At 46.7% G+C, this 15,461-nt stretch overlaps 1 protein-coding gene across 2 annotated transcripts in view; it reads left to right on the top strand.

Moving 5' to 3' along the window:
- LOC138287702 (dihydrofolate reductase-like) overlaps window positions 1-15,461 on the top strand; it is a 194,006-nt gene that overhangs the window by 152,968 nt on the left and 25,577 nt on the right. For both annotated transcript variants that reach the window (XM_069228378.1, XM_069228377.1), the window contains exon 4: window positions 1,238-1,343. In XM_069228378.1, the coding sequence (XP_069084479.1) occupies window positions 1,238-1,343 (106 nt within the window). The remainder of the gene's footprint in view (window positions 1-1,237; window positions 1,344-15,461) is intronic.

The raw sequence follows: 15,461 nt of genomic DNA, 5'->3' as shown, positions 1-15,461 counted from the left end.
GGAGGCATCCGGGAGGCTGATGAGGACTGGGAGTGATGGAAAAAGACCAGGACTGCAGCAAGACTCAGAAGGCGCAGATAAGGTTACTAGAAATGCCAGAACCAGGAGAATAAAAAGGTTCTGAAGGGAGGCAGCAGGAGCAAGAATCAGCAGCAGGAGCAAAGAGACATGAGGAGGAGTGGTGATACACCAATAGGAGTGAGGAGACACCAACAAGAGCGAAGATAGACCAGCAGGAGCGAAAATACACCAGCAGGACAATGGAGTATTGCAACACAAAGGAGAAAGACAGTTCTGCTTCTTATATGCACAAAAAGAGGAAGTGACATAGAGGAAGAAGTGAGGTTGCCATGATGGAGTGGGAAAAGCTGGAAGGAATATATGATAGAGCCTCCATGGTGGGTTGATTAGGTAAAACCCTTCCTCAGGAAACCTGGGACGAAGAACCCCCAGAGAGCAAGAAGAGGATTTCCTCCAGCCCACCCAACAAGTGAAGTGAAGGATGGCCCTCTGCAGCCCTTTCCAGGACTCCCCAGGCTGCAGGCAAGTTTTTAGGATGTCCTGCCATATAACGCTGAAGGCCAGGGAGGCAGTGGAGTGAGCCACAGGTCGTGCTCCGATATGTGGTGTGACATTACTGCATTTTCCATATAACTATGGATTTGCTGCATCTGCCACATAATTCATCATCTGCTGCATATTCTGCAGATTGTATCAGTTACTGAAATCTCAGGGACCTGTGTTTCCACAAAAAGAAAAGATCTATGCAAAGGTTACTTGGTCATCTTTTAGTTGCCTTTTATTGTGTTTGGATGTTAAACTGATACTAATAAGTTGGCCCCTTTGCCCGGACAGTATTAACATATGAAACAAATGACAGGATTATGAAGTAATGCTATCACAAAATGTGCAGCATTATGTCACATACGTTCTTTTTTCTAGCTGCATAATTTAGTCAACCCTGTTGCATAATTTGGTCCTCTCCTGCTGCATAATTCCATTGGCCACGATCATGGCTTTACTAGATGCTTTACTGTTTCTACAGCTGTTGAATAGTCTTTTGGCTTGTTATGGTATTTTTGCTGCCATCAAAATTAGGGGCAAAATGACCGACTAATTAGACTAAGTTACATTATAGAGATTTTACTGTATTTTTTTTGTTTTAGTTAACTTAAATAAACAGTGCAATGTGATACTCTCTGCATATAACATAAAAATATATTTTATTTTGTATTAGGTAAGAAGAATTTAATTATGTGGGGTCGAAAATCTTTTGAAACATTTCCAGAAAGCCTTCTTCCACTTCCAAATACTGTTATTGCGCTTCTCAGCAAAACCTTAAGGTATGTTACAAGGGAATTGTACATGTATACAACATGACCACTTGGGGATTATCTGTGCCTGAAAAGCTAATTTTGGATGTGTTTGGGTGGCATGGCCGCAAAAGGTTTCGGGACTGATGTGCTGCATAGCTGGACATATACATATACGTCCTAGTTTCTTTATCAGAAGCGGAGGGCAAATGGATCCTGTGTGAGGTTTTATTTGGGTACAGTGCATGTTAGTCACCCATGTTGTGCCATTCCCTCGGTCTTCCTGCAGCATTTCTAATTTCCTTTTTCTTTCTGAAGGTTCTCTTTTAGGTGGGACTGCAACGTCACTATTGTGAACAGTACAGATTTAGATGTTTAGTCTAACAGCAGTTTGGCTAGTCCCATGAAACCACCAATCCCATTCACATTTCTTATGACTTTTCTTTGAGTCCTAAAAGTAACATCCTTCCTGGCAGTGAACTTCCTGGTCTACAAGCCCATTAGCCCATTGGTATATATGTAAACAATTGTTTCAACCCCTTTACCTTTGGCCTCACAGGTACCAAGAAAGCCAGAAGAACCCAATGTCAGGGATGTTAATTATTGCTGGCTGTTTGCAGCGTACAAGAAGCTAACTGATTCTGTCAGTGCAAGAGATTCCTCTCACACACCACATGTTGCCTTTTAAGTTTGTAACGAGCAGTGACTTCATCATGGGCTTTATTGAGGAATCTGCGCTGCCAGGTGTATCTCTTCCACCTAGAGCTTCTTATCACTCTAAAATCAGTGTCCTTCTATGCAGAAATTATTTTCAGTGTACATTTTTGATGGAGAGCTTGTCCTTGTGGGTTCCAATTTTTACAATTTGAACCGCTTTTTTGTATTATCTTTTTCTCTACGGCTCATCTTTCGGGGTCTGGAATGGTATCTAACAAGTGGACATGTCTTTCTTGGATTTCACACGGCTGGCATGGGGTGTAGAATGGCTTTCACGTATATCTCATAAAATATCCCGTTGGCAATTTGAAGGGATTTCCACACTGCATTTCTACTCTTTTGTGAGCAGGTCTTATTGGATGTGAAAGTGTATATTCAGGGTCCTCTCCATGGCATTTAAGGATGACTATGCCCAAGGTTTTTTCTAGTCTGTCCTTGCTCTCATCACATCACATTGCCTGCTCTGAATATACTCAGACCTGCCAACTCACACAGGGCTACCATGTGTCACATGATAATGGCTCCCTTCACACATTCACCTGGTGAGGAGCCAATATCACACGGTGGTAGGAAAAACAAGCAGGGAAATACCGCAAAGAGTGGATTTCTAGCTCGTTGTTTTTGGAGGCTTTTAAAAGCTGATGTCTATTATGGGGTGTGAAAACTCCCCAGGACTTCAGCACCAGACGCAGGAGGCTTGTTTTAAACAGGGGGGGTATTGGTGGGGGTAGGCATAGAAGTGCCTCCTAGGCACCTATAGGCACAAGGCTCTGCCCCCTCCAAGACCATGCCCCGCCTCAAACTGTGAGTTTTTCCTTTTGGCAGGTCTGTATACTGGTGTGCCAGGTAAGCTTCTCCTGTGTTGTTAATGTTAACCAATGTCAGAACTATCAGTTTTGACAATTCTCTCAGTGATTCAAGTGGCTAAAGTGGGCAGATTCATCAGGAACTCCAGAGAATCCAGGACACAGCCGCACGCCTCGTCCTTGGCCTCCCCCGCCACGAACGAATCTCACCACACCTCAAATCCCTTCACTGGCTCCCCATAGACAAGAGAATCACTTTGAAGATCCTCATCCACGCACACAAATCCCTCCACAACACCGGCCCGACCTATCTCAACGAAAGAGGGAACTTCCACACTCCTACCCGCAACCTCCGATCAGCCGACCTCGCACTAGCTACAGTCCCCCGCATCCAACGAACCACCACATGAGGCAGGGCCTTCTCTTATCTCCCCCCCACAACCTGGAAGTCCCTCCCCACCAACCTCCGCAAAACCGAAGACCTCCTACTCTTCAGAAAAAACCTCAAGACATGGTTGTTCGAACAGTAACCCCCTCACCCCTCCCACAAGCGCCTTGAAACCCTCACGGGTGAGTAGCGCGCTCTATAATTTTTGTGATTGATTGATAGAGTGCCAGTCTGCCAGCTGTGGAATGTTGCAGGCAATGTTGTGGGAGGTGCTGGACCCTGTGTGCCAGAGAGGACCCCTTCTTCAGAGCTGAAAAAGTGACCCAGATTATGACCTCTGTGGAGATTCTTCAGATTTTCCTTCTCAGCTACCCTGCAGTGTCATGATCAGAGGAGGTTTCTCCATTAGGTCTCGTGGGCTATGCCCCTCTGAAATTCCTACAGGTTTACATAAAAAAAATATTAAATAGATTTATTTATTTAGCAGTACTATTGTACCTCTAGACAAGTCGAAGTATTTAAGACTGGGCTGCCTGTTCAATGCTGCGCAGGAGATGGGAGGCAGGCACTAAATCAGCTTTGTACAATGAGACCCATGATGCAGGAATTACCTTTCTAAAGCCCCTCATTGCCATTGTAGTCTATGTTAGTATCCACTGTAGGCCAGTGACGTCAGCGTCACAGCTTTGGGCATTGGGGTCTTAATCCCTGTATGGGGCCAGACATCTGTCATTCACAGGAATACATTCCTACTGTAGGAAGTTGGCTCTGTATGTGCTATTTCAAAGTAAGGAATAGCATGCACAGAGTCCAAGGGTTCCCCTTAGAGGTAAAATAGTGGTAAAAAGAGATAATACTAATGCTCTATTTTTGTGGTAGTGTGGTCGAGCAGTAGGCTTATCCAAGGAGTAGTGTTAAGCATTTGTTGTACATACACATAGACAATAAATGAGGTACACACACTCAGAGACAAATCCAGCCAATAGGTTTTTATATAGAAAAAATATCTTTTCTTAGTTTATTTTAAGAACCACAGGTTCAAATTCTACATGTAATATCTCATTCGAAAGGTATTGCAGGTAAGTACTTTAGGAACTTCAAATCATCAAAATTGCATGTATACTTTTCAAGTTATTGACAAATAGCTGTTTTAAAAGTGGACACTTAGTGCAATTTTCACAGTTCCTGGGGGAGGTAAGTTTTTGTTAGTTTTACCAGGTAAGTAAGACACTTACAGGGTTTAGTTCTTGGTCCAAGGTAGCCCACCGTTGGGGGTTCAGAGCAACCCCAAAGTCACCACACCAGCAGCTCAGGGCCGGTCAGGTGCAGAGTTCAAAGTGGTGCCCAAAACACATAGGCTAGAATGGAGAGAAGGGGGTGCCCCGGTTCCGGTCTGCTTGCAGGTAAGTACCCGCGTCTTCGGAGGGCAGACCAGGGGGGTTTTGTAGGGCACCGGGGGGGACACAAGTCCACACAGAAATTTCACCCTCAGCAGCGCGGGGGCGGCCGGGTGCAGCGTAGAAACAAGCGTCGGGTTTGTAATGTTAGTCTATGAGAGATCTCGGGATCTCTTCAGCGCTGTAGGCAGGCAAGGGGGGGATTCCTCGGGGAAACCTCCACTTGGGCAAGGGGGAGGGACTCCTGGGGGTCACTTCTCCAGTGAAAGTCCGGTCCTTCAGGTCCTGGGGGCTGCGGGTGCAGGGTCTCTCCCAGGCGTCGGGACTTTAGGTTCAAAGAGTCGCGGTCAGGGGAAGCCTCGGGATTCCCTCTGCAGGCGGCGCTGTGGGGGCTCAGGGGGGACAGGTTTTGGTACTCACAGTATCAGAGTAGTCCTGGGGTCCCTCCTGAGGTGTTGGATCGCCACCAGCCGAGTCGGGGTCGCCGGGTGCAGTGTTGCAAGTCTCACGCTTCTTGCGGGGAGCTTGCAGGGTTCTTTAAAGCTGCTGGAAACCAAGTTGCAGCTTTTCTTGGAGCAGGTCCGCTGTCCTCGGGAGTTTCTTGTCTTTTCGAAGCAGGGGCAGTCCTCAGAGGATGTCGAGGTCGCTGGTCCCTTCGGAAGGCGTCGCTGGAGCAGGATCTTTGGAAGGCAGGAGACAGGCCGGTGAGTTTCTGGAGCCAAGGCAGTTATCGTCTTCTGGTCTTCCGCTGCAGGGGTTTTCAGCTGGGCAGTCCTTCTTCTTGTTGCAGGAATCTAATTTTCTAGGGTTCAGGGTAGCCCTTAAATACTAAATTTAAGGGCGTGTTTAGGTCTGGGGGGTTAGTAGCCAATGGCTACTAGCCCTGAGAGTGGGTACACCCTCTTTGTGCCTCCTCCCAAGGGGAGGGGGTCACAATCCTAACCCTATTGGGGGAATCCTCCATCTGCAAGATGGAGGATTTCTAAAAGTTAGAGTCACCTCAGCTCAGGACACCTTAGGGGCTGTCCTGACTGGCCAGTGACTCCTCCTTGTTATTCTCATTATTTTCTCCGGCCTTGCCGCCAAAAGTGGGGCCTGGCCGGAGGGGGCGGGCAACTCCACTAGCTGGAGTGTCCTGCTGGGTTGGCACAAAGGAGGTGAGCCTTTGAGGCTCACCGCCAGGTGTGACAATTCCTGCCTGGGAGAGGTGTTAGCATCTCCACCCAGTGCAGGCTTTGTTACTGGCCTCAGAGTGACAAAGGCACTCTCCCCATGGGGCCAGCAACATGTCTCGGTTTGTGGCAGGCTGCTAAAACTAGTCAGCCTACACAGATAGTCGGTTAAGTTTCAGGGGGCACCTCTAAGGTGCCCTCTGGGGTGTATTTTACAATAAAATGTACACTGGCATCAGTGTGCATTTATTGTGCTGAGAAGTTTGATACCAAACTTCCCAGTTTTCAGTGTAGCCATTATGGTGCTGTGGAGTTCGTGTTTGACAGACTCCCAGACCATATACTCTTATGGCTACCCTGCACTTACAATGTCTAAGGTTTTGTTTAGACACTGTAGGGGCACAGTGCTCATGCACTGGTACCCTCACCTATGGTATAGTGCACCCTGCCTTAGGGCTGTAAGGCCTGCTAGAGGGGTGTCTTACCTATACTGCCTAGGCAGTGAGAGGCTGGCATGGCACCCTGAGGGGAGTGCCATGTCGACTTACTCATTTTGTTCTCACTAGCACACACAGGCTTGTAAGCAGTGTGTCTGTGCTGAGTGAGGGGTCTCTAGGGTGGCATAAGACATGCTGCAGCCCTTAGAGACCTTTCTTGGCATCAGGGCCCTTGGTACTAGAAGTACCAGTTACAAGGGACTTATCTGAATGCCAGGGTGTGCCAATTGTGGATACAATGGTACATTTTAGGTGAAGGAACACTGGTGCTGGGGCCTGGTTAGCAGGGTCCCAGCACACTTCTCAGTCAAGTCAGCATCAGTATCAGGCAAAAAGTGGGGGGTAACTGCAACAGGGAGCCATTTCTTTACACAAGCCCCCCCCAGCCCACAGGCCAGGAGACTCAGCCAACGCTGGAAGAGTCTTCCTAGTCTGTCAGGCGAGGAAGAGTAGAGGAAATGGCTGGTTTGTTGCAGGGCCTACTCTGCCTTACATCCTCCTGTTCAGGTCATTCCCTCTGGGGAACTGACCCACTTCCACAGTGATAGGACCTAGTCTGAACTGCCTCTTGTCTGTGCTTTTTATGTCTTCACCCATTCTCTCTATTTTGAGGTCAGAGGTATCCACCTCTGCTAATCTTATCTTAGCCAGGGTCACCCCTAGCTTACCCAAAGAGGTTACCCAGAGCTGGAGTAACCCCACCATGACCAACAGGGTCAGGGGGCCTAACTTGTTATTTGGCAGGGGGTCAGACCACCATGCCAAGGATAGTGCAGCCATAAAGGCTAACACCCAGCAGAGGCCACTGACAGCTGTCAGTGCCCAGAACCACACCCTTAGCTCTTCACCTACAAGGGAAGGGGCTAAGTTACAGACTTCTTTGGGTTCAGGGTGCCTGTCTGCTGTATTAGAGTGGGGGGTTACCACATCTTGTAGTAAACACCCTTCTTCCACTCTTTCTTCTGTTAGCTGAGGAGCCACCCACTCAGGCTTAACAGTTGCCTGACTAGCCAGGACTTCTTGTGGGTCAGGTTGGACTTTATCAGAGCCATTTTTGGAGTTCTCCCCTACTGGAGCAGAATCTCCTTGGCTTGCTGTAACCTTGGCTAAAGGTTGTCCACCCTTCCTACTCTGTTTTCTTTTTTTCTTCTTCTGGGGCCTGCTTGCATTTACTGCAGAGGCAGGACTTCCAGAATCCTTGGGAGAGGACTGGCACTGGACCAGTTCCTCTCTTGGGCTCTGACTAACCTCTGGGTAGTCATTTCCAAGGAGACAATCAAGGGGGAGGTCTGTACTGACTACTACCCTTCTCCAGCTAAGAGTGCCACCCACTTCTATGGGTACTAAAGCCACAGGCCTCTTAGTGACCCTGTCTAGGCTAACTCTTACCCTGGCAGTCTCACCTGGGATGTACTGGTTTGAGAGCACCAGCCTGTCATGCACAATAGTGTGACTGGCACAAGTGTCTCTCAGGGCAGTGGTTGGGATTCCATTCACCAGTAGGTGGTGGAAGTGTCTACTTCCCTCTGGAATCTCCAACTCACCTGTTGGGCCCTGTTTCCAGTTGAAGGCTATGAAGACCTCCTCATCTGAGGAGTCATCTCCCATGGCTACACTGGTTACCCCTGGAATTTTGTTCTGGGGTTTGTTTTTGGGACAAGAAGTGTCCTTGGTGTGGTGCCCAGACTGTTTACAGTTGTGGCACCATGCCTTAGTGGCATCCCAGTTCTTACCCTGGTACCCACCTTTGTTTTGGGTTGTGTCTTGGGGCCCACCCACCTGTTCTGGTTTTTGGGGGCCTACAGAGGACTCTTTTTCTTTGTTTCTAGTGTCACCCACTTTCTCCTGGGGAGTTTTTGTAACCCCTTTCTTTTGGTCACCCCCAGTGGAAGTTTTGGTTACCCTAGTCTTGACCCAGTGGTCTGCCTTCTTTCCCAATTCTTGGGGAGAAATTGGACCTAGGTCTACTAGACACTGATGCAACTTTTCATTGAAGCAGTTACTTAAAATGTGTTCTTTCATAAACAAATTATAAAGCCCAACATAGTCACACACTTCATTTCCAGTTAACCAACCATCTAGTGTTTTTACTGAGTAGTCTACAAAATCAACCCAGGTCTGGCTCGAGGATTTTTGAGCCCCCCTGAACCTAATTCTATACTCCTCAGTGGAGAATCCAAAGCCCTCAATCAGGGTACCCTTCATGAGGTCATAAGATTCTGCATCTTTTCCAGAGAGTGTGAGGAGTCTATCCCTACACTTTCCAGTGAACATTTCCCAAAGGAGAGCACCCCAGTGAGATCTGTTTACTTTTCTGGTTACACAAGCCCTCTCAAAAGCTGTGAACCATTTGGTGATGTCATCACCATTTTCATATTTTGTTACAATCCCTTTGGGGATTTTTAGGATGTCAGGAGAATCTCTGACCCTATTTAAGTTGCTGCCACCATCGATGGGACCTAGGCCCATCTCTTTTCTTTCCCTTTCTATGGCTAGGAGCTGCTTTTCCAAAGCCAATCTTTTGGCCATCCTGGCTAACTGGATGTCCTCTTCACTGGAGTTATCCTCAGTGATTTCAGAGGTGTTGGTCTCTCCTGTGAGGGAACCAGCATCTCTGACTATTATTTTTGGAGTCAGGGTTTGAGGGACCCTGTTCTCCCTAGATAGGACTGGTAGGGGGGAATTTTCCTCCAAGTCACTATCCTCTTCCTCTGAGTTGCCACCCTCAGAGGGGTTGGCCTTTTCAAACTCTGCCAAAAGCTCCTGGAGCTGTATTTTGGTAGGTTTGGGGCCCATTGTTATTTTCTTTATTTTACAGAGTGACCTTAGCTCCCTCATCTTAAGATGGAGGTAAGGTGTGGTGTCGAGTTCCACCACAGTCACATCTGTGCTAGACATTTTGCTTCTAAAAGTTGGAATACTTTTTAAGAATCTACAACTGGTTCTAGAATCTAATTCAAACTTTTACAAACTTTTAAACTCTAAAAGAAATGCTAAACAGGATCTAACACAAGGCCCTAGCAGGTCTTTTAAGAATTTAGAAAACTTTTCAAATTGCAAAAATCAATTTCTAATGACAATTTTGGAATTTGTCGTGTGATCAGGTATTGGCTGAGTAGTCCAGCAAATGCAAAGTCTTGTACCCCACCGCTGATCCACCAATGTAGGAAGTTGGCTCTGTATGTGCTATTTCAAAGTAAGGAATAGCATGCACAGAGTCCAAGGGTTCCCCTTAGAGGTAAAATAGTGGTAAAAAGAGATAATACTAATGCTCTATTTTTGTGGTAGTGTGGTCGAGCAGTAGGCTTATCCAAGGAGTAGTGTTAAGCATTTGTTGTACATACACATAGACAATAAATGAGGTACACACACTCAGAGACAAATCCAGCCAATAGGTTTTTATATAGAAAAAATATCTTTTCTTAGTTTATTTTAAGAACCACAGGTTCAAATTCTACATGTAATATCTCATTCGAAAGGTATTGCAGGTAAGTACTTTAGGAACTTCAAATCATCAAAATTGCATGTATACTTTTCAAGTTATTGACAAATAGCTGTTTTAAAAGTGGACACAGTGCAATTTTCACAGTTCCTGGGGGAGGTAAGTTTTTGTTAGTTTTACCAGGTAAGTAAGACACTTACAGGGTTTAGTTCTTGGTCCAAGGTAGCCCACCGTTGGGGGTTCAGAGCAACCCCAAAGTCACCACACCAGCAGCTCAGGGCCGGTCAGGTGCAGAGTTCAAAGTGGTGCCCAAAACACATAGGCTAGAATGGAGAGAAGGGGGTGCCCCGGTTCCGGTCTGCTTGCAGGTAAGTACCCGCGTCTTCGGAGGGCAGACCAGGGGGGTTTTGTAGGGCACCGGGGGGGACACAAGTCCACACAGAAATTTCACCCTCAGCAGCGCGGGGGCGGCCGGGTGCAGCGTAGAAACAAGCGTCGGGTTTGTAATGTTAGTCTATGAGAGATCTCGGGATCTCTTCAGCGCTGTAGGCAGGCAAGGGGGGGATTCCTCGGGGAAACCTCCACTTGGGCAAGGGGGAGGGACTCCTGGGGGTCACTTCTCCAGTGAAAGTCCGGTCCTTCAGGTCCTGGGGGCTGCGGGTGCAGGGTCTCTCCCAGGCGTCGGGACTTTAGGTTCAAAGAGTCGCGGTCAGGGGAAGCCTCGGGATTCCCTCTGCAGGCGGCGCTGTGGGGGCTCAGGGGGGACAGGTTTTGGTACTCACAGTATCAGAGTAGTCCTGGGGTCCCTCCTGAGGTGTTGGATCGCCACCAGCCGAGTCGGGGTCGCCGGGTGCAGTGTTGCAAGTCTCACGCTTCTTGCGGGGAGCTTGCAGGGTTCTTTAAAGCTGCTGGAAACCAAGTTGCAGCTTTTCTTGGAGCAGGTCCGCTGTCCTCGGGAGTTTCTTGTCTTTTCGAAGCAGGGGCAGTCCTCAGAGGATGTCGAGGTCGCTGGTCCCTTCGGAAGGCGTCGCTGGAGCAGGATCTTTGGAAGGCAGGAGACAGGCCGGTGAGTTTCTGGAGCCAAGGCAGTTGTCGTCTTCTGGTCTTCCGCTGCAGGGGTTTTCAGCTGGGCAGTCCTTCTTCTTGTTGCAGGAATCTAATTTTCTAGGGTTCAGGGTAGCCCTTAAATACTAAATTTAAGGGCGTGTTTAGGTCTGGGGGGTTAGTAGCCAATGGCTACTAGCCCTGAGGGTGGGTACACCCTCTTTGTGCCTCCTCCCAAGGGGAGGGGGTCACAATCCTAACCCTATTGGGGGAATCCTCCATCTGCAAGATGGAGGATTTCTAAAAGTTAGAGTCACCTCAGCTCAGGACACCTTAGGGGCTGTCCTGACTGGCCAGTGACTCCTCCTTGTTATTCTCATTATTTTCTCCGGCCTTGCCGCCAAAAGTGGGGCCTGGCCGGAGGGGGCGGGCAACTCCACTAGCTGGAGTGTCCTGCTGGGTTGGCACAAAGGAGGTGAGCCTTTGAGGCTCACCGCCAGGTGTGACAATTCCTGCCTGGGAGAGGTGTTAGCATCTCCACCCAGTGCAGGCTTTGTTACTGGCCTCAGAGTGACAAAGGCACTCTCCCCATGGGGCCAGCAACATGTCTCGGTTTGTGGCAGGCTGCTAAAACTAGTCAGCCTACACAGATAGTCGGTTAAGTTTCAGGGGGCACCTCTAAGGTGCCCTCTGGGGTGTATTTTACAATAAAATGTACACTGGCATCAGTGTGCATTTATTGTGCTGAGAAGTTTGATACCAAACTTCCCAGTTTTCAGTGTAGCCATTATGGTGCTGTGGAGTTCGTGTTTGACAGACTCCCAGACCATATACTCTTATGGCTACCCTGCACTTACAATGTCTAAGGTTTTGTTTAGACACTGTAGGGGCACAGTGCTCATGCACTGGTACCCTCACCTATGGTATAGTGCACCCTGCCTTAGGGCTGTAAGGCCTGCTAGAGGGGTGTCTTACCTATACTGCCTAGGCAGTGAGAGGCTGGCATGGCACCCTGAGGGGAGTGCCATGTCGACTTACTCATTTTGTTCTCACTAGCACACACAGGCTTGTAAGCAGTGTGTCTGTGCTGAGTGAGGGGTCTCTAGGGTGGCATAAGACATGCTGCAGCCCTTAGAGACCTTTCTTGGCATCAGGGCCCTTGGTACTAGAAGTACCAGTTACAAGGGACTTATCTGAATGCCAGGGTGTGCCAATTGTGGATACAATGGTACATTTTAGGTGAAGGAACACTGGTGCTGGGGCCTGGTTAGCAGGGTCCCAGCACACTTCTCAGTCAAGTCAGCATCAGTATCAGGCAAAAAGTGGGGGGTAACTGCAACAGGGAGCCATTTCTTTACACCTACCCTTTCCTATCTGTCACAGAGTAGGACTGGATGTGAGCATCCTACGTGTGATTTGACGCCTTTCCATTGGTAATCGTAAGTGTTATAATGCTTATCTTGTTTTATGTATATTGTGCAGAGACCCCATGTCTCGCTAACATCCCCCACTGTGACACCCCAAGCCATGGCTGCAGGTCACTGGACCCTTTAGAAATGGGGCTGCTGTATTTGTTCACATGTGAAATTGATCCAAAAGACAAGCAGAGTTTTTGTTCCCTTGGAAAGTTGATCCAAATAGTTGAGTCACGTGCAAAGGGAGAAATATGTACTTATAGTGAAGACAGATGCTGTATGGTGTTAAAATTGGCAGATTTTGCCAACAACAGACCCTTAACATTAATGCCAAAAACATGGATCCCAATGAATGTTGAAAATATCTAGGTAATGGATGTCAGCAATGTAGTTCCCCTTTATTTCACCTTTTATTTAATCTTGAGTTCCCCAAGAATGTTGGCTATTTCTTCATGTTGTGTTTCTGTATTTTTGTGTGCATCCTGTTACTCTTGTAAAGGGCACACTTTGAGTCGTGCCAGATGTTTATGAAGGGCTTTGTTTGAGAGCAAAGCAAAGTGTCTGTCAGTGGGTTGGCCTCTGTGCAGAGCACACAGCAGAATGTCATGTATTCCTGGAAAGGTGGGGGGGCACCTTTGTTACTGGGGGACTGGTTTTGTAGCAGTGCATCAGTTTTAAAAGCTCTGTGTATATCCAGCTGTTTTCAGGGAATAAAAGTGTCAATATAACTCTGTTGATTAATGTGCCTGCTGGAGAGAGATGGAGTTTTGTCCAGTGGCAGTTTTGACTCATCTAAGGTAGCACAGAAGATTATTATGCCTGCTGCAAAGAATGTGTACTATGCAGATCACAGAACAGTATTTTATGAGCAGTGCTCAGTGAAATACTGCTTTTGTCACAGAGATCCTTTGTTACTGTGCAGTTCATAAGTTACATTCATAAACTCAGTGAGCTATAAACTGCCATCAACGAGCTACAAGTAAACTGCATTGTTTAGGCGAGAAAGTTATGTTTTTCCCAGTCTTTGTCTAACCTAATTTTGCTTAAAAGGGTTTGTCTGGGTGAAAACAAATTGTTATTAGTAAAGACAACCATAATACTGTATTACATTCCAAATCCAGAGTTTATGCTTCCCTAGACCAAGCACTCTTAAAAAATGCCTGCCAGTATGCATGACATGAATCCTACACCTTGTAGGTCCCCTTTTTCTTAATTAACATTTTCTATACACTGATTTACACTCATATGATTTATTGTCTCTGTAGGTGTGTGATATAAAGTGCTCCACCACCCTATGCTAGTAAGAGAGGCACTATAAAACAAATTAAATGCATGTGAGGGAGGGGCAATGGAGAGTTGAGAGGCCCTGTTAGAGGGTGGTATTGAGAGAATCATTTAAGACTCCCAATAAAGATTGCCGTATCCTGGTGCACTGTAAGGTCATCATTTGCTATGCTTTAAAAACAGATACAATTGGATATATAATGAAAAATGTGTTGTAGAATGCATCGTTTGTGCCATTGTGTCCTAGGTTTTTCTTGTAGTGGTCAGTGTTGCTCGCTATGCGCCCTATGGTGGCTGGTCTCTCAAAATTTGCCAGGGATGCTTTTGGTTCCCAGTCTGACCCTGGTGAAGGGAATGCACAGATATCAAAATATTTACAAGGCAAAAGAAAAAAAAAATGAAGTTCTTAAATGTGAGTGAGTGCAGTGCATGTTTGGGGGGTGGTGAAGTGAGGGAGCTGTGAAGAAGTGCATTCGGGGGAGAGAGAAAAGAGGGTACCAAAAAAGAAAGAGATGATGTTGAAAATGTGCAGATGGATGAGCTATGCACAGAAAAAGAGCATACATATATAACATAAAGCACACATAACTGAAGGCTAATGCTCTTTCCGCAGGCCTCAATAATATGTAATTCACAGTCTCGCAAATTCTAAAATTAAACATTTCAAATGTTAATTTTGTGTAACAAATCATTGTTTTACTGATTTAATCTTAAACAGCTAATAACCATTGACAAAGCCATTGGTACTGTCAGGTTTTAGGTGTTTGTCAGTCATTGTGCAACATATCTGGATGCAATTACATCTCAGAGACTAACCAAACTACTGGTGGGGCACATTATGGGAATCACTGAAACCTATTTTATAAGTTTCCTTTTATAGAGCCCTTACTTTTTTCCTCCCACCTAAAGACCTGTTTGCACACATTTCTTTATGGCTGATTGCAGCCAGCAGCTATGGGTGCTTCCAGAGCCTGGTTAGTGCGTTTTCTCCCAAAGTTGATGCTGCAAGCAGTGCAAGACACTGCACAAGAGCACACTTTAAAGGGCCTGAAGTTGTTGCGCTGTACAATTTGCACATCACAGTAACTGTTGAACATATTAATGCAGTAAGATATTGGCCGGTGTTTAATATTTCAAGATTATACATTCACAATACCTTATATACCTTACATTCTCATTCAATTAATGTGCTTTAAATGACACCATTTTCCAATCTCCCCCTCCCAGCCTCGACGCATCCCTCCCCGACCCCAAGTTTGTCCCTTAAGCTTGCTCGCTTTGCTTGTTACATAAAAATCATACCCAGCGTTTACGCCATACCCCTTTCAAATGTCACCAGTCGCCACTGGTCATGATGTGTCCTTCAAGTTGCCCTTTGTGGGTCTCTGCTTGTGGTTGTACGGCAGCGAGTGGGCCAGTGCAGTTATTAGGTGTGCCAAGGTCTGTAATTAAGTGCGCTGACCTGTTCCCAGAGGCCTCGAAAAGCAGTGGCTGGAGAAAACAGCAGGAACGGTACAAAATCTTTATTTATGATACTTAAAAAATATTACACATAATTCACGTGATATGTTTCAATAAAACATACAAATGCATTATGTAACGTATTTTGAGAGTCGCTCGGATCCTAAACCTCTCTGAGTAAATGTGCTGATAGCTTTTACCCTAGTTTTGGTAAAAAAAGAAAAAAAAAAGATAAAGTTCGCCATCATACGTACCCATCTTTAATGCAAAGAAAGCAGACGTAAAAATAAAAGCGGCAGTCGCAAATCTCTCTCAAGCGAGTATTCAAAGAAAATCCCACACATTGCATCACTTTCAATCCCGGACTTTAGTTTGTAGGGGCTAATATGGAGGAAGGGTTGAGCTCCGTCAGCTGGGCCCTTTCTCTCATTTTTCCAAGCTTGGTGTATCTGGTCCACCCACCACACTTGCAGCCAAGTTCACTACCTGAAATTGGCCCCGCTCGATAAAGTGATGTCCATGCCT

Source organism: Pleurodeles waltl, chromosome 4_1, assembly GCF_031143425.1.
Source record: "Pleurodeles waltl isolate 20211129_DDA chromosome 4_1, aPleWal1.hap1.20221129, whole genome shotgun sequence".
NCBI lineage: Eukaryota > Metazoa > Chordata > Amphibia > Caudata > Salamandridae > Pleurodeles > Pleurodeles waltl.
Note: the sequence above shows the minus strand (reverse complement) of the source record. Positions and strands in the feature narration are given on the sequence as shown.